Below are 24,217 nucleotides of genomic sequence, written 5' to 3' on the forward strand. Positions count from 1 at the left end.
TGGGCCAAAGGGCCTGTTCGTGCATTGTACTGTTCTATGTTCTATACGGTGTACTAGAATTTTTTTTCATTTTTAACAGGTGTGCGATATCGGTGACGCATCCAGAGGCAGCCTTTCATCATATGCCTATACTTTAATGGCACTTTACTTCCTACAGCAAAGGAAGCCACCAGTAATTCCCATCCTTCAAGAGGTATGCAAAAATGAATTTACCTTAGTTCTGAAAAGAGCAGATTCTGTTTTAGTTTTGTTTCACTGTATGGAGGATACATTTATTTTTAGCAAAGTGTCGATGGTGATTTATTGTGTGGATATATGTTCAATTTTAAAAACATTAGAACAAAGCTGAATTATGCCGGTAGCATGAAATTAGTTAAATAATATTCACAGATTATGCTGAAAAGACAGATTGGGCAGTTGACAGGGAATAACGTGTGTAGGAAAGAACTGCAGATGCTGGTTTAAATCAAAGGTAGACAAAATGCTGGAGTAACTTAGCAGGTCAAGTAGCATCTCTGGAGAGAAGGAATGGTTGACGTTTCGGGTCGAGACCCTTCTTCAGGGACCCATTTTATGATAGGGAATAACCTTTAGTTATAATACACAGAAGTTGAATGCAACCAGTTTTAAGAAGGACCAGAGACCTGAGAAAAGGAGGAAGCGAAGAAAGAATTGTGATACAGTAGATTGCAGGCGAGGAAACATAACAAAGGAAATGATGGGGAAGGCAAAAAAAATGCTGATACGTGGCAGGACAGGCAGCATTGTGGAGAGAAAATATAACATTTCAGATCAATGTCCCATATCAAACTGCAAAAATAAGTATGTTTTAAGTTGCAAAGACTCGGGGAGCTGGTGAGAACCGAGAGAATGTCTGCATACGATGGAGATCAAGAGTGCCCAAGTCACACATTTGGTCTCAGTGATCAGCTTTGTTATCAACGAGATTAACTATAGAGAGAAAATAAATAAAAGAATACATGAGATGTAGAATGCAGTTGTTGGAAATACCTTTGGAGAAAGCTGAAAACACAGAGCAGATCAGGCTGTAATAGCAGAGGGAGAAAAACTGAATGTTACTGGTGCGACAACCTTGCATTGGAACTGGTCAGTTCTGACAGAAGCAGGCAAGGCTAATTTTCTGAAACCATTTATTTCAATGTTATGTTCCTAGGACAGCAGTGTGCCTAGACAGCAGATGAGATGCTGTTTTTCATTTCCTCATTGGGTTGGGCTTTGTTGGAACAATATACCAGATTAAAAACTAAGATCAGCCATGATCACAACGAATGGTGGTGCTGGCTCGAAGGGCTGAATGGCCTCCTCCTCCACCTATTTTCTATGTCTATCAAAGTGGGATACGAAATTGAACATGTTACTGGCAGCTCAGGGTAACGTTTGCTGACTGAATGCAAATGTCTGTGTATGGTTCCTTCGGTGTAGAGACCACATTGTGGTGCCCAATGTGTTACTCTAAATTGGAAGGTGACAAGTGAGGAATAACAGCTGTGTCCACAGAACAGGACCATGGAATCGTTAACTGAAATTGACAGGAAGTTGTTTCTCCAAGGTTGATTTGGAAGAGTCCAATCGGCTTGAGGCAGAAGATGTCAGTAAGAGGATGTGTAAAGCATTAGTGTTGAGGTGACTGAAGGATCCAGGGCACCTTACAAACTAGTCTATTTTGCAAGGTCTGTGTTTGGTCTCTCCAATTTAGAGGGAAAAAGTGAAGAAACAAATTAAAGTAAATTGCTGTTTCATCTATAAATGGTGTTCGGGTCCAGAATCTCCTGGGCTTGCATGAGAAGGTACCGGAGGGAATGGGTATTTTGAGGTGATTGGAGCAGGGACATAAGCTATCATGGTTCTGGTAAGGAGAGGAAGGAATGAGATTAGAAATGTACGAGATGCAACTGATACTGTCCATGGTAAATGAGAATCTTTCAGTGGGGGCAAAATTAAGACGTGAAAAGCATTGATTTGGAAGGTGGCATTATCCGACTAGATATGACAGAGACAGTGAAACTAAGAGAATGGAATTGAGTCCTTAGGGAAAGCTGGTGGATACAAATGTAACAAAGGTAAATATGAAACTCAGTCGGTTTAATGGTAAATATTGATTAATAACCTAATCCAGAATCAGAAATAATTAAGTGAAGAAAGGAGGAATCAGAGATGGACCATTTGAAAAGGGAAAATTTGAAACAAAGTTGATTTAAAAATATTCCATCTGAGACAAAAAGAAAACACTCTATTAGAGTCTTCACCATACCAAATATTAAATGAGAGGCAGATTTTGTAAATGATTGAAACAAAGAATAAAAGAGCCTGTATGGATGCTGTGTGTGTGATGTTTACATGTTCTCCCTGAGATCCTGTAGATTCCCACAGGATGCTTTGGTTTCTTCCAATATCCCCAAAATGACTTGACAAGTTAATTAGTTGCTGTAAATTAACGTTATCTTGGCTAAATGCTAAAGGAATCAAAGGGATGTTGATGGGGATGGGCCTAGGTGAAAGAATAGATGCCAGGATAGAGGAAATTGAGGGGTGGTGGATGGGAGTGATGGGATTACCCTGCAGGGAGCTGACATGGACCCAATGGTCAAAATGAGTAGAAAGGAATGTGCACGATTTGTAGTTCTGAAATGATATAAGATAAGCATCAGAGTTACTGCTCATAAAATGATAAGCTTAATGTAGGAACAAAATCTCTGTTGGGAAACTGATTTATTTTGTAGAATTATCACAATTCAACATTTCACTAATTTGCAGATACATCAAGGGACAAAAAGGCCAGAACACTTGGTCGATGGTTGGAATGTGCATTATTTTGATAAACTGGATGAGCTGGTGAGTCGCTTTAAACAGTTGATGTTATTTTTGCAGACTATTTTCAGTTTCTTCTCTTTGGTCAATGCAAGGAGTATACGTAATAAGGTGGATGAATTAAATGTGGAGATAGTTATTAATGATTATGATATAGTTGGGATTACGGAGACATGGCTCCAGGGTGACCAAGGCTGGGAGCTCAACATCCAGGGATATTCTATATTCAGGCGGGATAGACAGAAAGGAAAAGGAGGTGGGGTAGCGTTACTGGTTAGAGAGGAGATTAAAGCAGTGGAAAGGAAGGACATTAGCTTGGAGGAAGTGGAATCGATATGGGTAGAGCTACGAAACACTAAGGGGCAGAAAACGCTAGTGGGAGTTGTGTACAGGCCACCTAACAGCAGTAGGGAGGTTGGGGATGGCATCAAGCAGGAAATTAGAAATGCATGCACTAAAGGTGCAGCAGTTATAATGGGTGACTTCAATCTACATATAGATTGGGTGAACCAAACTGGCAGGGGTGCTGAGGAAGAGGATTTCTTGGAATGTTTGAGAGATGGTTTTCTAAAACAACATGTCGAGGAACCAACGAGAGAACAGGCCATTCTAGAATGGGTATTGAGTAATGAGGAAGGGTTAGTTAGCAGTCTTGTTGTGCGAGGCCCCTTGGGCAAGAGTGATCATAATATGGTAGAGTTCTTCATTAGGATGGAGAGTGACAAAGTCGATACAGAAACAAGTGTTCTGAACTTAAAGAAAGGTAACTTTGAGGGTATGAGGCGTGAATTGTCCAAGATAGACTGGCGATTGATGCTGAAAGGGTTGACGGTGGACATGCAATGGAAGGCATTTAAAGGTCGCATGGATGAACTACAACAAGTGTTCATCCCAGTTTGGCAAAAGAACAAACCAGGAAAGGTAGTGCATCCGTGGCTAACAAGGGAAATCAAGGATAGTATTAAAACAAAAGATGAAGCATACAGATTAGCCAGAAAAAGTAGCATACCAGAGGACTGGGAGAAATTCAGACTCCAGCAGAGGAGGACAAAGGGCTTAATTAGGAAAGGGAAAATAGATTATGAGGGAAAACTGGCAAGGAACATAAAAACAGACTGCAAAAGCTTTTATAGATATGTCAAGAGAAAAAGATTAGTTAAGGCAAATGTAGGTCCCTTGCAGTCGGAAACAGGTGAATTGATCATAGGGAACAAGGAGATGGCAGACCAATTGAACAAATACTTTGGTTCTGTCTTCACTAAGGAAGACATAAACCGTCTGCCGGAAATAGCAGGGGACCGGGGGTCTAATGAGATGGAGGAACTGAGGGAAATCCAGGTTAGTCGGGAAGTGGTGTTAGGTAAATTAAATGGATTAAAGGCAGATAAATCCCCAGGGCCAGATAGGCTGCATCCCAGAGTGCTTAAGGAAGTAGCCTCAGAAATAGTGGATGCATTAGTGATAATTTTTCAAAACTCTTTAGATTCTGGAGTAGTTCCTGAGGACTGGAGGGTAGCTAATGTAACCCCACTTTTTAAAAAGGGAGGGAGAGAGAAAACGGGGAATTATAGACCAGTTAGCCTAACATCGGTAGTGGGGAAAATGCTAGAGTCAGTTATTAAAGATGTGATAGCATCACATTTGGAAAGTGGTGAAATCATCGGACAAAGTCAGCATGGATTTACCAAAGGCAAATCATGTCTGACGAATCTTATAGAATTTTTCGAGGATGTAACTAGTAGAGTGGATAAGGGAGAACCAGTCGATGTGTTATATCTGGACTTTCAGAAGGCCTTCGACAAGGTCCCACATAGGAGATTGGTGTACAAACTTAAAGCACACGGTATTGAGGGTTCAGTGTTGAGGTGGATAGAAAATTGGTTGGCGGACAGGAAGCAAAGAGTAGGAATAAACGGGTCCTTTTCGGAATGGCAGGCAGTGACTAGTGGGGTACCGCAAGGCTCAGTGCTGGGACCCCAGTTATTTACAGTGTATATTAATGATTTGGACAAGGGAATTAAATGCAACATCTCTAAGTTTGCGGATGACACGAAGCTGGGTGGCAGTGTTAGCTGCGAGGAGGATGCTAGGAGGCTGCAGAGTGACTTGGATAGATTAGGCGAGTGAGCAAATGCATGGCAGATGCAATATAATGTGGATAAATGTGAGGTTATCCACTTTGGCGGCAAGAACAGGAAAGCAGACTATTACCTGAATGGTGACCGATTGGGAGAAGGGGAGATGCAACGTGACCTGGGTGTCATGGTGCACCAGTCATTGAAAGCAAGCATGCAGGTGCAGCAGGCAGTGAAGAAAGCGAATGGTATGTTGGCATTCATAGCAAGAGGATTTGAGTTTAGGAGCAGGGAGGTTCTGCTGCAGTTGTACAGGGCCTTGGTGAGACCGCACCTGGAGTATTGTGTGCAGTTTTGGTCTCCTAACCTGAGGAAAGACGTTCTTGCCTTAGAGGGAGTACAGAGAAGGTTCACCAGATTGATCCCTGGGATGGCGGGACTTACATACGAGAAAAGACTGGATAGACTGGGCTTGTACTCGCTGGAATTTAGAAGACTGAGGGGGGATCTTATAGAAACATATAAAATTCTTAAGGGGTTGGAGAGGCTAGATGCGGGAAGATTGTTCCCGATGTTGGGGGAGTCCAGAACCAGGGGTCACAGCTTAAGGATAAGGGGGAAGTCTTTTAGGACCGAGATGAGAAAACATTTCTTCACACAGAGAGTGGTGAGTCTGTGGAATTCTCTGCCACAGAAGGTAGTTGACGCCAGTTCATTGGCTATATTTAAGAGGGAGTTAGATGTGGCCCTTTTTGCTAAAGGGATCAGGGGGTATGGAGAGAAGGCAGGTACAGGCTACTGAGCTGGATGATCAGCCATGATCATATTGAATGGCGGTGCAGGCTCGAAGGGCCGAATGGCCTACTCCTGCACCTATTTTCTATGTTTCTATGTTTTTCTGCTGTGAGATCTGAAGTTTTTGTCTAGTGGGGCTTGTTGTAAAGCTTGTGTTCCAAAAAGCCATTTGATGGCTGAAAATTAATACAGTCCTTCTAAATGTAGAAAAATAAATGGCCTGACTATGGAAAGAATAAAGAGTCCCTTGGAGAGTTATGGCTGGGGCTTCTCAGGTTCTACACAGAGGAGTTTGACTTCAAAGAACACGTGATTAGCATCAGGCGAAAGGCTCTACTCACAACCTTTAAGAAGCAATGGACATCTAAATATGTTGTTATAGAAGGTAAGACTCAAGTATGATTAATTGTCGCTTTGAGTGGTTCTGTCGGGGATTTTAATTATGTAATTGGTCAGTACTCTGAAGACTGTTCATTTAGAAGCAAGCACTCTGGAAAAAGTAACGGATAGTAATTTATTTTCAAGTAGCACTGGAGAAATAAGGTAAATAAGGTAAAAGCTGGACTGTAATTCCATAGCTGTTAATATATGTGATTAGTCCACATGGAAAATAATAACTTTTTGAAGACCCATAGCAAATTCTAACTTAATGGCATCTTTCCAATAGCTGGTTGACAAAAACTGAACACTACACTCCAAATTCTTTTTAATCTCATCTGCCAGAACTATCTATGTTATGCCACCTTTTTGCCCTTGATTTCCTTTTTGTATATGCTTTTTAATCCCCTATACTCCTTCAGGGATACACTTTATCTTAGCTGCCTACACCTGACCCATGCTGCCTCCTTTATCCTGACCAGAGCCTCGATTTCTCTCATCATTCAGGGTTCCCTACTCCCCTATCTGCCTTGCCCTGCACCCTAATAAGACATACATACCTTGAACTGTCACTATCGCCCCTTTAAAAGAATCTCACTTTCAGGATGTTCCTTTGCCTGCAAAAAAACTTCCCCAATCTAATTTTGCAAGTTGCTGTCTAATACCATGAAAGTTGACCATGCCGTAATTTAGAACTTCAACTTGAGGACCAGTTTAAATCTAATGAAACTGATTGTTGGACCCAAAAGTCTTGCCCATCGATAGCTTTAACAGGTTTAACAATAATGGGATTGTTGCTGAGTGAGCTGTGCATTCAGAGGGCTGAAATTGGAGTAGGTAAAGGGGAGTAGAGAAGTCAAGACAGTTGATGTCACTCTAATGTCCACTGAGCTTGCTATCATTGACTTCTGTACTGACTTTCAATCTCCCTGCTGGTTCTCTACTGCTTAGTTTCCCGTCTGTTTTTTGACTTTTCCTTTATGGTGCTCCTTTCGAACCACATTCTTTGACTAAATGCTTGTTCAATTCTCTCATATCTTTACATGGTTCTAATCAAATTGAGTTTGATGAAAGGAAATGCTAGAAATGCTTAGCTTGTCACACAGCAGTTGCGTAGAGAGAGTGGGAGATAATTTGTTTCTCTTTATGTTTGCAGATTCTGTTCAACATTAAAAAAAATTTTTAGCATCTCCATTTCCTTTTAATTTAATGATGCTCCTGACATGCACCTTGGGGGTCTTTTTAGTGCATTAAAAGTGCAATGTTATTGTTGGTTCTGAGACCAGCTGCATGTCCTTCATTTGCTCCTCTTTTTTATTCTACTATTCCATGTTTTTTATCATCTCACTATTTATTTGAACAGTTCGTTAACATGTAATATACTCTTTTTAAAAAAAATCTAGACTTTATTTAAGTCATTTTCTTGAAGTGTAATCAATAGATTTTGTTTGAAATAGATCCTTTTGACCTCAACCATAACCTTGGAGCTGGGCTGTCCCGAAAGAGTAAGTTTCCTTTAAACTTTCATCCAATAATTTTCACTATTAGTGACATGGTTCTGGTTGAAAGCTAATTGTTCTGTTTTTTTCAGTGACAAATTTTATCATGAAAGCTTTCATCAATGGGAGAAAGGTTTTTGGAATACCGATTAAATGCATCCCAGTGCAATATCCCACAATTATGGTATGTTATGCATTTGTGTCTGATAATTCATATACATACTTTATATTCTGAACCACTTAAGTTTTTGTTATTGAGTAGGCTAATTCCATATTTAGTGATCTTATTGTAGGTAAGATAATAGTCTTGTATTTTAAAAATGAGTAATTGGTTTTAATTTGGAAAAGGGAAGAAAAATATTTAATTCAAAAGCAATCTTATTTAATTTCAAAACATGATTGTATGAATATTCATCTCCCAATCTTAGAAATCTTCTCCCATCGGCCAAGTCAATCAGCCGATCTGAACCCAATTGAGCATGTCTTTTATATGCTGAAGAGAAAACTGAAGGGGACTAGCCCCCAAAACAAACATTAGCTAAAGATGGCTGCATTACAGGCCTGGCAGAGCATCACCAGAGAATCCGTGATGTCCATGAATTGCAGACTTGAAGAGGTCATTGCATGCAAAGGATATGCACCAAAATACTAAACATGACTACTTTCATTTACGTGACATTGCTGTATCCCAAAGATTATGGTGCCCTGAAATGGGGGGACTGCTGTAACTTCTACATGGAGAAACCAAAATGTATAAAAATGGCCTTTATTAAAATCTGACTGCATTTTTTCTATTAGAAATCTCAAATTGTGGAGTACAGAGGCAAATAAATAAATGATGGGTCTTTGTCCCAAACATTATGGAGGGCACTGTAACCCTCCCGCACTCATCTTTGTTCAAATTGCCTTTATTAATTTCTAAGAAGAAAGAAATGCTTGTTCTGAACGAATTTAGGGTCTCCCCAGGTGCCTTGCAACCAATGAATTGGTTTTGAATGGTGTTTTGATTTATAAATACATACAATGAATTGTCTATCAGAGAATAATTGCCCTGTTGTATCCTTTACTGGTAAAGAGTTAGAAGTGTTCTTAAATATTAGAGGTATATTCAAGTTTTCAACTAGAATAGATCTTATTAGTATTATGAAAAATTGGGAATTATTTTTTAACACAGAAGAGCCCATCTGATATTCAGGAAAGTATTTGACATTTTCAGTTCAGTTCAATTTATAAGGAGTTTTATTTTGAATTTCACCAAAAATACTATTTCTTAAAAATACTGCCAGTTTTGCAGATGATGTGCTTGTTAGTATGTGTAACTCACTTATTTTCTTTTAATTAAAGGAGTATTTCTTTGATCCAGAAATTCTGACTGAGGGAAAGGGAGCTCCAAATGACAGATGCTGTAGAATTTGTGGTAAAATCGGACATTTTATGAAAGATTGTCCAATGCGGAGAGGGTAAGGGAGAAAAAAAATTGTGTTGCTTTCCATGGAGTTGATAAATGTGCCAATTTGTAGGGGTGTTTTTTTTCAGAATTCCAATTCTTGCTTTATTGACTTGATTTTTAATTATGTGTCACAATTAGTGGCTGCCTCTTCAAGTCAATGATTTGTCAGAAAAATGACCCTTTGGCCCATCATGCCGCTGTAGTTAGTCCTGTCTACTGAAATATCTTTTTTTTTTCATTTTAAAAGGGAAAATATATACTTGTTTACATATCGAGCTTCTACTATTATTTTCTAGAAGAATTAATATGTATAACACATTTTTCTGCTTAAAGATATTCAATGTTTCTCTTCACTTTTTGTGTTGTGTTGTAATGAATGGAATGGTTTGTTAGGCCGTTCTGGACAGTTAAGAGTTAAGTACATTATTGATGAATTGAAAGTGAAGAGTAGAGAAGTGAGGAAAAGAAAATTTGAATATGAAATTTTTTGAAGGGATCATAAATCAACCATTTCCACTTTTTTGTACTGCAGCTCTGCAAATTTCGTCTTTTGAGTATTCATTTTTAAATGTTTTTTCTGTGTGCATCCATCACCATTTCAAATATTTGTTTTAGGGGGAAACAAATCTTTTCTCTTAGCTCATTCATTTGCTGTTAGCTAAATGTGTTATTCTCTGGTTACTGACCTTTTCATCAGTAGGAATGTGTAGGAAGGAACTGCAGATGCTGGTTTAAACCAATTTAAATGGTTATTTACTTGAACAAGTTGTATTGTAATGAATGGAATGGTTTGTTAGGCCTCCGTTCTGGACAGTAGGAATGTGTAGGAAGGAACTGCAGATGCTGGTTTAAACCGATAATAGACACAAAAAGCTGGAGTAACTCAGCGGGACAGGCAGCATCTCTGGAGAAAAGGAATGGGTGACGTTTCGGGTCGAGACCCTTCTTGAGACGTTTTGTGTCTACTTTTCATCGGTCGGAACTGTTGCTTTTTACTAAAACCCCTTATAATCTGGTTTTTGTTAGTAGTTGTTAATCTTTGCGTTGCTCGAAGATAAAAGACTTGCTTACCACCGATCATGCTTGCATTTGAACGACTTGATTCAATTGCCAAAAATAATTGTTTCCTACTGTTTTTTAATATTAGCAACAAAGCAAGGCAGCGACATAATATCGAAGATTTTCAAACTTATTTATCACTCGATGGCAAATATGAAAAATACTTGGAAAAGACAAGAAGGATTATCGAGAAAGATTCTCCAAAAAAGGAACTGCCGAAGCCACAACGGCAAGGTTTAAAAGATGCTCCAGTACTTGGCGAGTCATATCCAGAGGTTCGAACACCGAGGAAGTCAAAGGACGATAGAGCAGCAAATGAAATGCTCAGGGGCAGAACTCCCAGGCAGTATCCTGAACAAAGGAAGAAACAAGACGAGAGAGATAAACGTTGTTTTATCTGCGGGAAGGAAGGCCACATCAAAAAAGAATGTCCTCGATACAAAGGTGCAATGTGATATTAAGGTTAATTTTTAGCTGTTATTATTTGATATTGATCGATTCAAATTGCATTCTTTGCATTGCGGTTGTGTAATAAGGGCTAAATGACCAGCATGTTTGCCATGTTAACACACTAACGGTACTTTCTCTCATGCTGTTAGATGATAAGTTCCAAGATTTTGACCCAAGTCATGGTTATTTACTTGTCTGAATGATATATGATTAAGAAGGGAACTCTGTTCCTCCTGCTGCTCTTGTCCTTGGTGGGGGGGACACTGGTTTGTGAGATGGTGTGGAAGAAGCCATTAGCAAAGTTCATCTTGTAGATGGTGTACACATCAGCCATGCGTTAATGGTGGAAAGAATGAATTAATGGCTAATGGTTGGTGCCAAGTTTCCTGGGTATTGTTGGAGCTGATTACCTCCAAGCTATTTTCAATTACATTCCTGGTTTAGAGCATTAAGACTGGAACTATTTTGAGGAGTCAGGAGGTGAGTTATAGAGTTCTATAACACAGAAACATGCCCTTTGATCCAGCTTGTCCATGCCAACCAAGATGTCTATCTGAGCTAATACCAATTGTCTGCGCTTGGACCATGATGCTCTAATATGCCTACGTCGCAGCGGCATATTAGAATATGCCTTCTAATATGCCAGCGCTGCCGTCGCAGCTGCGGCTTGCCTGCAGTCCGTCTGTCTTTTGTGTTTTTTGTTGTTTTTGTCTGAATTGTAGTTTTAATATGGTGTAGGGTTTGTATGTTATGTTTGGGGGGGGGGGGGGGGTGGGAGGGAACGGGAACTGTAAAATTCTCTCTCCCGAACGGAGACACGACATTTGTTTCTGTGTCGTGTCTCCGTTCCCGCTGCGGCCTACCAGCGGCCATGCACCTGGGACCACCTGGGGCTCTGGTTCGCAGAGCCCGCAGCACGGAATCACCACCTGCGGCGCTGGTCGCCTTCGGATGCTGCGGGAGCGGCTGCGACTCGTCTCCGGAGGCTCTGGCGCGGGCCGCGTGGACGTCGGAAGCCCGCAGGCCCCTGGATGGGGGCCGACATCGGGAGCTCCGGCAGCGGCAGCGTGTTCGCCCGCCCCGAATCGCGGGGCTTGGGTCGGCCCGCCGCGGACCTTTCACCGTCCGGCGCGGCCTGGAATAGGCCGCGGGATTTTCACCGCCCAGCGGGGGCTTCAATGTCGGGAGCCCCGACCGCCCCGACGTGGCAACGCCAACAGCCTGACCGCGGGAGAAGACGGCAGGGGAAGAGAAAAGACATTGTGGCCTTCCATCACAGTGAGGAGGGGACTGGAGGAGACTCACTGTGATGGATGTTTCTTTTTGTTTGGTGTTAGTTTGTGATTGTATGTGTTATTGCATTTTTATTGATTATTCTTATTGGTCTTATTGTTCAACTGCGGGTAATGTTTCATTTCACTACACATTTATGTGTATGTGACAAATAAACGACTATTGAAACATTGTATTTGTACTCAACGCTAAACCTTTCTCTGGCAGCTCATTCCATACACTACCCACAGTGTGAAAATATTGACCCTCGGGTTGCTTTTAAATCTTTCCCCTTTCACCACAAATCTGTCCTCTCTAGGTTTAGACTCTCTACACTGGGAAAAAGACAATAGCCATCCACTTTAAGTATACCTCTCATGGTTCAGTTCAGTTTATTGTTACGTGTACTGAGGTACAGTGAAAAGCTTTTGTTGCTTGCTAACCAGTCAGCGGAAAGACAATACATGATTACAATCAAGCCATTTACAGTGTATGGATACATGACAAGGGAATAATGCTTAGTGCAAGGTAAAATCTACATTATACTGCATCTGCCATGCATCTGCCCACTCACTCAACCTGTCCAAATCACCCTGCAACTTCGTAACATTCTCGTCGCAGTTCACACTGCCACCCAGCTTTGTGTCATCTGCAAATTTGCTAGTGTTACTTTTAATTCCATCACTCAAATCATTAATATATATTGTAAAATATTGTTAAAATGGCGGCGCTGCCCTAGCAGCTGCGGCTTACCTGCGGTCCGTTTGTCTTTGTGTTTTGTTGTTTTTTTTGGTCTTAATTATATATGTGATGTCGTGTTTTTGTGGCTGTGTACTTTGTGTGTGTGTGTGGGGGGGAGGGGGGCAACTGTAAAATTGTAAATGTGTCCCTTCCGAACGGAGACCCGACCTTTGTTTTCTGGGTCGGGTCTCCGTTCCTGCTGCGGCCTACCATCGGCCCAACTCCTGGAGCTGGCGACCTCCAGGGCTCCGGTTCGCAGAGCCCGCGTCTGGCGCAGCCTGGAACGTGGCAACGACACCAGCCTGACCGCGGGAGAGGACAGCAGGGGAAGAGAAAAGACATTCTGGCCTTCCATCCCAGTGAGGAGGGGACTGGAGGAGACTCACTGTGATGGATGTTTCTTTTTTTTTGTGTGTGTTGGTAGGGGCTGTGTAATTTGCTTATTTTATTGCTTTTATTGTTGGACTGTGGGTGACTAAATTTCGTCCAAAAACTTGTTTTTTGGATGACAAATAAAGATATCTTGAATCTAAATAGTTGCAGCCCCAGCACCGAGCTTTGCGGCACTCGACTCGCCACTGCTTGCTATTCTGAAAAGGACCCGTTTATTCCTACTCTTTAGAGTCATAGAGTCCTACAGCACAGAAAGAGGCCCTTCGGCCCATCGTGTCCGCGCCGCCCGTTACCAAACACAGTCTAATTTTAATCCCATTTTCCCGCATTTGGACCGTAGCCCTGAATGTTGTAGCATTTCAAGTGCCCATCCAAATGCCTCTTAAACGTTGTGAGTGTTCCCGCCTCCACCACCACCCCAGGCAGTGAGTTCCAGACTCCAACCACCCTCTGGGTGAAAAAGTTCTTTCTCACATCCCCCCGAAACCTCCCTCCCCTTACCCTGTATCTATGTCCCCTCGTTGTTGAACCTTCCACCAGTGGAAGAAGTTCCCCGCCATCTACCTTATCCATGCCCCTCATGATCTTGTACACCTCGATCATGTCCCCTCTCAGCCTTCTCTGCTCTACTCTTTGCTTCCTGTCTGCCAACCAATTCTCTATCCATGTCAATACCCAACCCTCAATACCATGTGCTCTAATTTTGCCCACTAATCTCCTGTGTGGGACCTTATCAAAGATCCCACATTTAATTAAATTTATTTAATGAATAATACAGATTCCCTGGCAGTCATGAAAAATTTGAATGCCTATCTCATTATTAGTGATACCACTGATTGCTAGTTCAGCAAGACAACCACAACAGCGCTGCACAAATGAGATTCAGTAAGAATGCAGTACAAGACTAACTACACTTTCATATTCATTTCTAAAGTCATAGATCACATCTCAACTTTTCTTATCTAATGGTGATGAATCTACATAGATAAGTTATTCATAATGGAAGGCTTAGCTACTAAGTTGATGAATGTTTAACAAACTTCTCACTGGTGTTTCTACTGCCGATGCATGTGGCTATTTATAGCACTGTGGTAATCTGCTTCAAGATGGGTGACGGTATTTCTGGAGTAAATGACGCTGCCTCATTGGTATTGGCAGCATTGCCACTTGGCTTTTTTGAAATAGTTTTACAACTGATTTCGTGTAATTTCTCTTGGTAATTAATTAATGAGGAAATTAATTAATGAGGAAAAACCTCCACTCAAGACTTGCCATTTCCCAGAACTATTGTCCTTGTATTTGACTGATGAATTGTTTGTTCTGCTTTGCTGTAGGAGAAAAAAGTGCTGAATTTACCACATGGGCACCCTCCACAACATCCAGCAAAGGAATTGAGGTAAGGGACAGAACAAATGCTGGGTAATGGATTAACTATAGAAATATTAAGTTGTCATTTAATACCAAACAATTTTGGGTTCAAAATACCAACTTAAGGAAGGAGTGGTGAAGCTTAGAAAGAAAACATGACTATTCATTAACTTGTGTTTTTGTAACCTCATTGCAGAAGAAGAAAAGACAGAGGGGAAATTCCCAATCAGGTTAGGACTTTTTTTTTGTTACTAAATAAAGTGCAACAAAATATGTAATAGCATTGTATCGATCATAAAAATTTGACATCAGGCATGTGAATTTTCCACTTATTGGCATGATTTTGCACGATTTCCGCATTTTTCACTTTGCCAAAATCGCGTTTACCAACGGAGAAATCGGATCGGGGGAAAAAAAGAATATAAACGATGTATAAGAAAATAACTGCAGATGCTGGTACAAATCGATTTATTCACAAAATGCTGGAGTAACTCAGCAGGTCAGGCAGCATCTCGGGAGAGAAGGAATGGGTGACGTTTCAGGTCGAGACCCTTCTTCAGACTGATGTCAGGGGGGCGGGACAAAGGAAGGATATAGGAGACAGGAAGATAGAGGGAGATCTGGGAAGGAGGAGGGGAAGGGAGGGACAGAGGAACTATCTAAAGTTGGAGAAGTCGATGTTCATACCACTGGGCTGCAAACTGCCCAGGCGAAATATGAGGTGCTGTTCCTCCAATTTCCGGTGGGCCTCACTATGGCACTGGAGGAGGCCCATGACAGAAAGGTCAGACTGGGATTGGGAGGGGGGGGTTGAAGTGCTCGGCCACCGGGAGATCAGTTTGGTTAATGCGGACTGAGCGCAGGTGTTCAGCGAAGCGATCGCCGAGCCTGCGCTTGGTTTCGCCGATGTAAATAAGTTGACATCTAGAGCAGCGGATGCAATAGATGAGGTTGAAGGAGGTGCAGGTGAACCTTTGTTTCACCTGAAAAGACTGTTTGGGTCCTTGGATGGAGTTGAGGGGGGAGGTAAAGGGACAGGTGTTGCATCTCGTGCGGTTGCAGGGGAAAGTGCCCGGGGTTGGGGTGGTTATAAATAAACGATGTTGGGGTGGTTATAAATAAACGATGTATAGACTTGTAATGAACACTAGGGTTCAGCTAGAGGTCGCTAGGGGTTCCGTGAGAAATCCCCCGCGCCCTGGAAGTCTCCCCGAAAATGTAGCTCCTAGGCTGGGCAAGGCAGCCAATCTCGACCTCATCGGTACTTCCACGGCCGATCGGTGGGTTGAAATTGGAACCTGCGGCCAGGGCTCTGGAACTCCAGCCCAGCTGGAGCCAGCAAATCTATCCCCATAGCAGTTTTCCTTGGCCGGCTGAATAAACCAGCAAAGCTCTGGAACCAAGAGTGCCAGAAAATCAGTGGCGGAACTGCAATGAGCTAATTCATTAAAAATTAAATTTAAATAAATTAATCAATGAGTTGATTTAATAAATTAAATTTAAGTACAAGATATATAACTAAATTAATTAAGGCGGGGTTAAAATATAAAATACAGCAGAAAGCCAATTACCACCTTTTTTGGCTGATTATCAAGTAATGTACGAATTTACAATGTTATTAGTATACAGTGACATATTCACATTATTTTGTAATGTCCGTTTTTACTTTGAAATGCACTAAGAGGCTTGAAACGGGTAACTTTGTGTGTAAATTTTCAAACTCCCGCTGTATGCCTCGTGCAAGCTCTTGGCTCTTTTCCTCTTTTTTTTTTACCTCGCTCACATGCCTGTGACATTCTCCGCATACTTAAATATATAATATGGAACCCAATATAATCAATGTTGCCATTTTCTTTTCCAAAATTGTACAATGCTCCACGATGATTATTGGTGGGGGGGGGGGGTAATTCAATGGTAGCTGATTTTCATTGACACACAAAAAGCTGGAGTAACTCAGCGGGACAGGCAGCATCTCTGGAGAGAAGGAATGGGTGAAGTTTCGGGTCGAGACCCTTCTTCAGACTGGTTAGGGATAAGGGAAACGAGAGATATAGATGGTGATGTGGAGAGATAAAGAACAATGAATGAAAGATATGCAAAAAGGTAACGATGATAAAGGAAGCAGGCCATTGTAAGCTGTTTGGAGGGTTTCTTTAGCAATTCCTGCTTCTATAATTTCAATATGTTGTTCAAAGAGTATAATGTGCAAAAACGTGAAATTGTCTATTTTGGAAGGAAAAATAATAAAGCACTTTATCTAAACTGAGATATTGTAGAACTCGGATATGCAGAAAGATTTGGGTATCCTAGTTCCAGATTTATGAAAGGTGATGTTTATTGCTAAAAATTGAATACAATAGTGGTGCCTTATGTCTCGGATGTTGATAAGACCACACCTGGTATACTGTTTGCAATAAGAGAAAAATACAAGAGTACAGCTTTGTAATGTTAGAGTTACAGAGAAAGTGCAAATAAGAAAAGTACAAGACAGTGGGAAATAAACTTCTTGAATCTGACAGTACTCTATTTTTCCTATTGTTCAACAAACCAGGCCTTCTCACAAAATGTTCTCTACTATGGACTTAAACCTGCAGCTTCTTTCGTTTCCTAGGTTGCATGTATGTCTCATACATGAATTCTATCTCCTATTCCCAAGACACTATTCCCATTAAACTGATGAACTTCACTTTTAATCACCGAAAATAACTTAACATTCTTCTCCAGATGTGGACGACATGTCCAAAACCATCCATCATTGCCCCTTCAATCTTGTGGCTTGCAAGGGCATATCAGAGAGAATTTAAAAGTCAACCACCATGTCTGGTCAGAAATCCACCTAAGTGGTTGACCCTTACCTGAAGAATACTTGGAAACTATGTTTTCTTTTATGATCCATTAATTTTTGTTCCACATTTATTTCTTAGCAGCTTCCATGGTGAGATTCAAACTCGTGTTTCCACAGTAATTGATTGTCCAAGCTTTAGAATGAAAATCCACCTAATCAATCATTATGCTATTTGAATGTGGTTCCCTCTTTTCAGTTAATGGTCAATCCAAAAAAATCATTCCCCTGCTGGGCATGTTTGACAGCCCTGTTATTGTCAAAACATAAGACAAACAAAAATGCATAATCATTATTTAACTGCCTTATAAATACATTTGGTCTGGCCTTGCCCTATCACAAATATTCCTATTGCCCTGCCCTTCCTTCGTTCAGATTTCTCTGCAATTTTTTTTCCCCCTTTCCCAGCTCTGATATTTAAAAAAGTCTACAACCTGAAATGTTAACTTTGTACTCTTTCCATAGACATTACCTGACCTTTTGTGTTTCCAGGATTCTGTTTCTCTTTCATTTCACCTTGTATGTTTTTTGTGCGTGTGTGCATTGATGCTATGTTACGCATATATTTACATAATGTACTTTTAAGAGAATTGATAATAGGCAGAAAGAGTATTTGTACTACTGAGTTTTGTTAAAAACACCCATTATTCCTGGATGTATATTTTTGAGAGTTGTAACTCTGGCTCTGGTTTGCCAACCTGACTGGAAAGCTGTAACTACAGCTTGAGTGGTGACTTTCTTTCACTCAACTGAAATGCCCACATTTATATTTCAGAAATTTTATTTGAAAAGTTTGTAACCTATATCTTTCCGCACCTACCTGGTCCATGTACAATGGTTGTACTCTGGTGATAATGTACCCTGTTCTTCATTCAGTGCCACTATTGGAATTTCCTTAGGATACGTTTTCTTGCAAATTTTGTGTGTGTTATCATCTTTCTATTAAAAGTAAATTTACTTTCAGGTCTCGGAAGTAAAGTCTCAGTAAATTCAACTCAGGGAAGATCTCCACAGAAAAAGATGCAATCAGAAGGAATCTGAAAGGATGCTGAAAAAAATGATTCATTTGTATTTCTGTTTGATAATAAATTGTAACCTTTGTGCAAATCCTCCTCAATTCTCCCTCAGTTAAGGCAACCTCAAATGTTTTATGCTTGTTCTTGAAAGAATAGTATGATTTTATGTTCCATGAAATGTTGTCACAAATGGGGTTCCTGATCTTACTGAGTTTAAATGATTTTAATTAGAACATGTTCTGTGTTTAAAATACTTTGTTGTGATACTAAGGATAAATTTTGTGTATTTTAATTTTTGACTGACCTAATGCCTTGTGTAAATCAACTTTACTAATCATTGTTCAAATGAAATAGATAAGGTGGCACCTTAACTGTAAAATTATTTAGGCGCAATTAATGTAATAGCATAGTTCAGGTAAATATGCATTTTATTCCATGGAAAACATTAAATTTTCAAAATTTGATTTTGTTTTTCTTTTGGTGTGCCATATTTGCATATCTTCGTAAGGGGGAAAGAGGGAGAGTTTATACAAAGTCATTTTGGTACATTTATAAAAACACAAATATCACAACAGTTACTCAATAGTTCTTTAATTGCAATGGATTTGCAAAACAGAATGAATGCATCATTGATATTGTTATTAAACAATCTTGCTCATTTAGCAAGACCAAATTGATAGATTCCCATTTATTCAGCTTGAAATTAGAGCCAAAAATAAATCATTTGAATTATTGTATCAGTGGTATTTTTGTGTTGTTGGATTGGGGGGAGAGGGGCGGGGGGAGGGGGAGGGGTTGGGAATATTGTCTGAAGAAAACTATACAGTAACATGTTTTGTGTAATCCACTGAAGTATATCAGAAGGAAGGAATCTTGAATCTTCTTGAAACTGTTTGATTGTGATATTTGTGATTTGTTGCTTTTGAATAGATATGTTTGAGGATTTGCTGCTTTAATTACCGAGATGTTTTAAACAATGATGGTTGTATAAAGGAAACGTGGACAAGTACCTTGTATTTGTACATATGTGGTAAATGTACATTCAAAATCTCAACTGCTGTGCGTAAAGTCTTGTGAGGAAAAATAAAATTCTTAGAAAAATTTAAACTCAGAATTTCTGTAAGAAAAAATGAGGTATAACCTTGAATTTGATTCACTTTTGTCGTAAGCATGATTATTTAAACTATAATGAACAGTTTATGCACAAATTATTTCTAGAATAAATACCCTACTAAGGGGAAAAAAGTATTTCCATATAAACTCCCTGCAGTGATAAGACACCATTGACTTAAAAACACTTAGTTTCCCTGCAGCTGGCCAATGAAACTGACAACCAATCGCTTCTATTGAAGCTTGTTCAATGATACTCCATTAAATAATGTATTTTTTAGCTTGCAGTAACAAATATAAACATAGTTATTAAAAAACATATTTTTACAAAATCCTGTAAGGAAAAAAAACTTATCGCAAGTCTGAAATTCTAGCTCCTAATTCCCTTTTCCCATTGACACAATATATTGATAATGTGATATTTCATAACAAGGTTTCTTCAGAACACATCTGTGTAACTAAGTATCAATGCAGAGCATGATACATTATTTCTCTGAAAAAAATGTTCCGAGCACTGTTCTTCAAAATAATATTTAATACCTTAACTTTTCAATCCTGTGGTCCTTCTATCTGTCCCTCACCCAGCCTCCCACCCATAGGAAAAACATAATTATTTGCTTATTCATAATAGCTAAACTATCTCATTCATACAGCCTGTGTATCTCAAGTCCACCAAGGGTTCACACCAAAAAGATTAATTTATCTTTCTCCTTCAGATGTGCTGTTGGATAATTAATTTATATTCTTGACAAAACTTTAGTTTCATTTGTTTAGTTTTTTTAATTTCCTAAATACAAAAGTTATGCACATGAGTATGATGTTGAATACCCAAATTTAGCCCATATTTTTTTGGTACACAATATAAATAATTTCATATACGAATTATGGTAATTGTAAATTTAATAAACACTAGCAGAATAAAATTTTACTCGATGCTGTTCATTTATCCCTAATTCATCACACCAGAAACTTCAAATACACACTGGATTTATACAGCATGGAAACAGGCCCTGCAGCCCAACTTGTCTGTGCCAACCAAGATGTCAACCTGTGTTGACGTCTTCACGACTTTGACCTATATTGCTCTAAACCTTTTCTATTCGTTTACCTGTCCAAATCTCCCTTAAATGTTGTTATTGTATCCGCCTCAACTATTTCTTATAGCAGCTCATTTGATATACAGACCACCCTCCATGTGCAAAAAATTAGTTACTTTGATTTCTATTAAATCTTTCCCTTCTTATCTATGCCCTCTATTTCTAGATTCCCCAAACCTGGGATGAAGTGTGTGTGCATTCACCCTATCCATGCCCCTCATTATGTTATACACCTCTAAAAGATCACCCCTTAGTCCAAGGAATACAGTCCTAGCTTGCCCAATCTCTCCCTCACTCAGTCCCTGGAGTCCTGGTATATCCTTTCTGCACTCTCTCTGGCTTCTAGCATCTTTGCTATAATAAGGTAACCAAAACTGAATGTAATACCCCAAATGTGGCTTCACTGACATCTTGTACAACTGCAACATAATATCCCAACTTCTATATTCAATGCCCTTGCTGATAAAGGCTAACATGCCAAAAGTCTTCCCCACCTTGCTAACCTGTGACTACTTTACTTGTAATCCTGGGTCCCTCTGTTCTATAACTCTTCACAGGGCCCATTCACTGTGAAAGTTCTATCCTAGTTTGAATTCCAAAATTCAACACCTCACACTTATCTGAATTAAACACCATTTGCCATTCCTTGGCACATTTAACCAGCTGACCAAAATACAGCTGCAATTCTTGATAATCTTCACTTTCTATGTACTTCAATATCATCTACAAATTAACAATCCATATCTGGTACATTTTCATCCAAATCCTTGACGGGGATCACTAATTAGAGATCGTTAAATTATTGTTTAAACAGCATGAAAAATATCGAACAGTATAGCACAGAAACGCATTCAGAACACAATGCCTGTGCCTAATGTGATGCCTTAAACATCCTTCTGCATCATGTGCTCCATATCCATGTGCCTATCCAAAAACCACTTCAATGCAACTATTGTATCTGCTGCTACCTCTACCTACACAGCGTAAAAAACTTGCCCTACACATCTCCCATGGACAAAGTTATGGGAAAAAGATTCTGACTGACTCAATTTTATAAAATTCTATTAGGTCTCCCCTCAGCCTCCGATGTTCCTCAGAGAAAAAGAATCCTAGTTTGTCCAATCTTTCCTTGAAGCGAATGCCCTCTGATCCAGATAGTGGCCTTGTAAAGTTCTTCTGCACCCTCTACAAAATTTCTATATCCTTCCTGCACAGGGTTGATGGGAACTACAGCACAATACTACAGATGAGACTGAACAAAAGCTATTAAAAAACTGCAATATGTCTTCCTGGCTCTTGCACTCAATGCCCTGAACTATAAAGGCACACGACAGTGCCCTCCATAATGTTTGGGACAAACCTTCATTATTTATTTATTTGCCTCTGTACTACACACAATTTAAGATTTGTAATAGAAAAAAAATCACGTGGTTAAAGTGTACATTGTCTGATTTTATTAAAGGGTATTTTTATGCATTTTGGTTTCACGATGTAGAAATTACAGCAGCGTTTATACATAGTCCCCCCATTTCAGGGCACCAAAATGTTTGGACACATGACTTCACGGGTGTTTGTAATTGCTCAGGTGTGTTTAATTGTCTCCTTAATGCAGGTACAAGAGAGCTCTCAGTACCTATTTCCTCCAGTCTTTCCATCACCTTTGGAAACCTTTATTGCTGTTTATCAACATGAGGACCAAAGTTGTGCCAATGAAAGTCAAAGAAGTCATTGTGAGACTGAGAAACAAGAATAAAACTGTTAAAGACATCAGCCAAACTTACCAAAATCAACTGTTTGGAACATCATTAAGAAGAGAGACACTGACTGGTGAGTTTACTAATCGCAAAGGGACTGGCAGGCCAAGGAAGACCTTCACAGCTGACGAAAGAAGAATTCTCTCTATAATAAAGAAAAATCCCCAAACACCTGTCCGGCAGACCAGAAACACTCTTCAGGAGTCAGGTGTGGATTTGTCAATGACCACTGTCCGCAGAAGACTTCATGAATAGAAATACAGAGGCTACACTGCAAGGTGCAAACCACTGGTTAGTCGCAAAAATAGGATGACCAGGTTATAGTTTGCCAAGAAGTACATAAAAGAGCAACCACAGTTCTGGAAAATGTCTTGTGGACAGATGAGACGAAGAGTAACTTATATCAGAATGGTGGCAAGAGCAAAGTATGGAGGAGGGAAGGAACTGCCCAAGATCCAAAGCATACCCACCCTATATGTGAAACACAGTGGTGGGGGGTGTTATGGCTTGGCATGTATGGCTGCTGAAGGTACTGGTTCACTTATCTTAATTGATGATACAACTGCTGATGGTGGTAGCATAATAAATTCTGAAGTGTATAGACACATTCTATCTACTCAAGTTCAAACAAATGCCTCAAAACTCATTGGCCAGCAGTTCATTCTAGAGCAAGACAATGATCCCAAACATAGCAACAAAGGAGTTTCTCAAAGCTAAAAAATGGTCAATTCTTGAGTGGCCAAGTCAATCACTCGATCTGAACCCAATTGAGCATGCCTTTTATATGCTGAAGAGAAAACTGAAGGGGACTAGCTCCCAAAACAAGCATAAGCTAAATATGGCTGCAATACAAGCCTGGCAGAGCATCACCAGAGAAGACACCCGGCAACTGGTGATATCCATGAATCGCAGACTTCAAGCAGTCACTGCGTGCAAAGAATATGCAACAAAATACTAAACATGACTACTTTCATTTACATGACATTGTTGTGTCCCAAACATTATGGTGCCCTGAAATAGGGGTACTATGTATAAATACTGCTGTAATTTCTACATGGTGAAACCAAAATGTATAAAAATGGCGGCGCTGCCCTAGCAGCTGCGGCTACACCTGCGGTCCATTTGTCTTGTGTTTTTGTTGGTTTTGTTTGTCTTAATTGTAGTTGTGATGTGGTGTTTTTGTGTTTGTGTACTATGTGTGTATGTGGGGGGGAGGGGGAAACTGTAACATTGTAAATATGTGTCCCTTCCGAACGGAGACCCGACCTTTGTTTTCTGGGCCGTGTCTCCGTTCCTGCTGCGGCCTACCATCGGCCCAACTCCTGGAGCTGGCGGCCTCCAGGGCTCTGGTTCGCAGAGCCCGCGGATCGGACTGACCACCACCGGAGCCGGCCGTCTTCGGAGGCTGCGGGAGCGGCTGCGACTCGCCTTAGGCTCGGGCCGCGTGGATGCCGACATCGGGAGCTCCGGCAGCGGCAGCGGGTTCGCCCGCCCCGGATCGCGGGGCTTGGGTCGCGGACATTTCACCGTCCGGCGCGGCCTAAGATATGCCGTGGGATATTTCTCTGCTGGGCGGGGGCTTCAATGTCGGGAGCCACGACCGCCCCGACGTGCAACAACAGCGGCAGCAGCAGCGTGTTCGCCCGCCCCGGATCGGATTTATCATCGGCGGAGCCGGCCGTCTTCGGAGGCTGCGGGAGCGGCTGCGACGCGACGCGCCTTGGGCTTGGCCCGATGTGGACCGTCCGGTGCGGCCTGCAACCACAACAACCTGACTGCGGGCGAGGACAGCAGGAGAAGGGAAAGACATTGTGGCCTTCCATCACAGTGAGGAGAGAGAGGACTGGAGGAGACTCACTGTGATGGATGTTTCTTTGATGGATGTTTCTTTTTTTTGTGTGTTTTTGGGGTTGGGTGGTTTGAGTGCCTATTTAATGCTTTTATTGTTGGACTGTGTTTTGGGGGTTTTGGGGTTGTGTAATTTGAATGCATATTTAATGCTTTTATTGTTGGACTGTGGGTGACCGAATTTCGTCCAATATTGGATGACAAATAAAGCTATCTATCTATCTATCTATCTATCTTTATT

At 40.7% G+C, this 24,217-nt stretch overlaps 1 protein-coding gene and 1 long non-coding RNA gene across 3 annotated transcripts in view; one reads left to right on the plus strand and one right to left on the minus strand.

Annotated features, from left to right (window-relative positions):
• The window catches only part of LOC144592012 (terminal uridylyltransferase 7-like), a 78,005-nt gene extending 58,737 nt beyond the window's left edge, over positions 1–19,268 (plus strand). For both annotated transcript variants that reach the window (XM_078396166.1, XM_078396167.1), the window contains exons 20-29: positions 80–193; positions 2,776–2,853; positions 5,907–6,084; positions 7,535–7,582; positions 7,669–7,760; positions 8,921–9,036; positions 10,174–10,529; positions 14,276–14,337; positions 14,506–14,539; positions 18,116–19,268. In XM_078396166.1, the coding sequence (XP_078252292.1) occupies positions 80–193; positions 2,776–2,853; positions 5,907–6,084; positions 7,535–7,582; positions 7,669–7,760; positions 8,921–9,036; positions 10,174–10,529; positions 14,276–14,337; positions 14,506–14,539; positions 18,116–18,192 (1,155 nt within the window). In that variant the 3' untranslated portion in view covers positions 18,193–19,268. The remainder of the gene's footprint in view (positions 1–79; positions 194–2,775; positions 2,854–5,906; positions 6,085–7,534; positions 7,583–7,668; positions 7,761–8,920; positions 9,037–10,173; positions 10,530–14,275; positions 14,338–14,505; positions 14,540–18,115) is intronic.
• The window catches only part of LOC144592014 (uncharacterized), a 72,333-nt gene that overhangs the window by 6,012 nt on the left and 42,104 nt on the right, over positions 1–24,217 (minus strand). The gene's annotated exons all lie outside the window — the stretch shown is intronic.

This window comes from Rhinoraja longicauda, chromosome 3, assembly GCF_053455715.1.
Source record: "Rhinoraja longicauda isolate Sanriku21f chromosome 3, sRhiLon1.1, whole genome shotgun sequence".
In the NCBI taxonomy this organism is placed as follows: domain Eukaryota; kingdom Metazoa; phylum Chordata; class Chondrichthyes; order Rajiformes; family Arhynchobatidae; genus Rhinoraja; species Rhinoraja longicauda.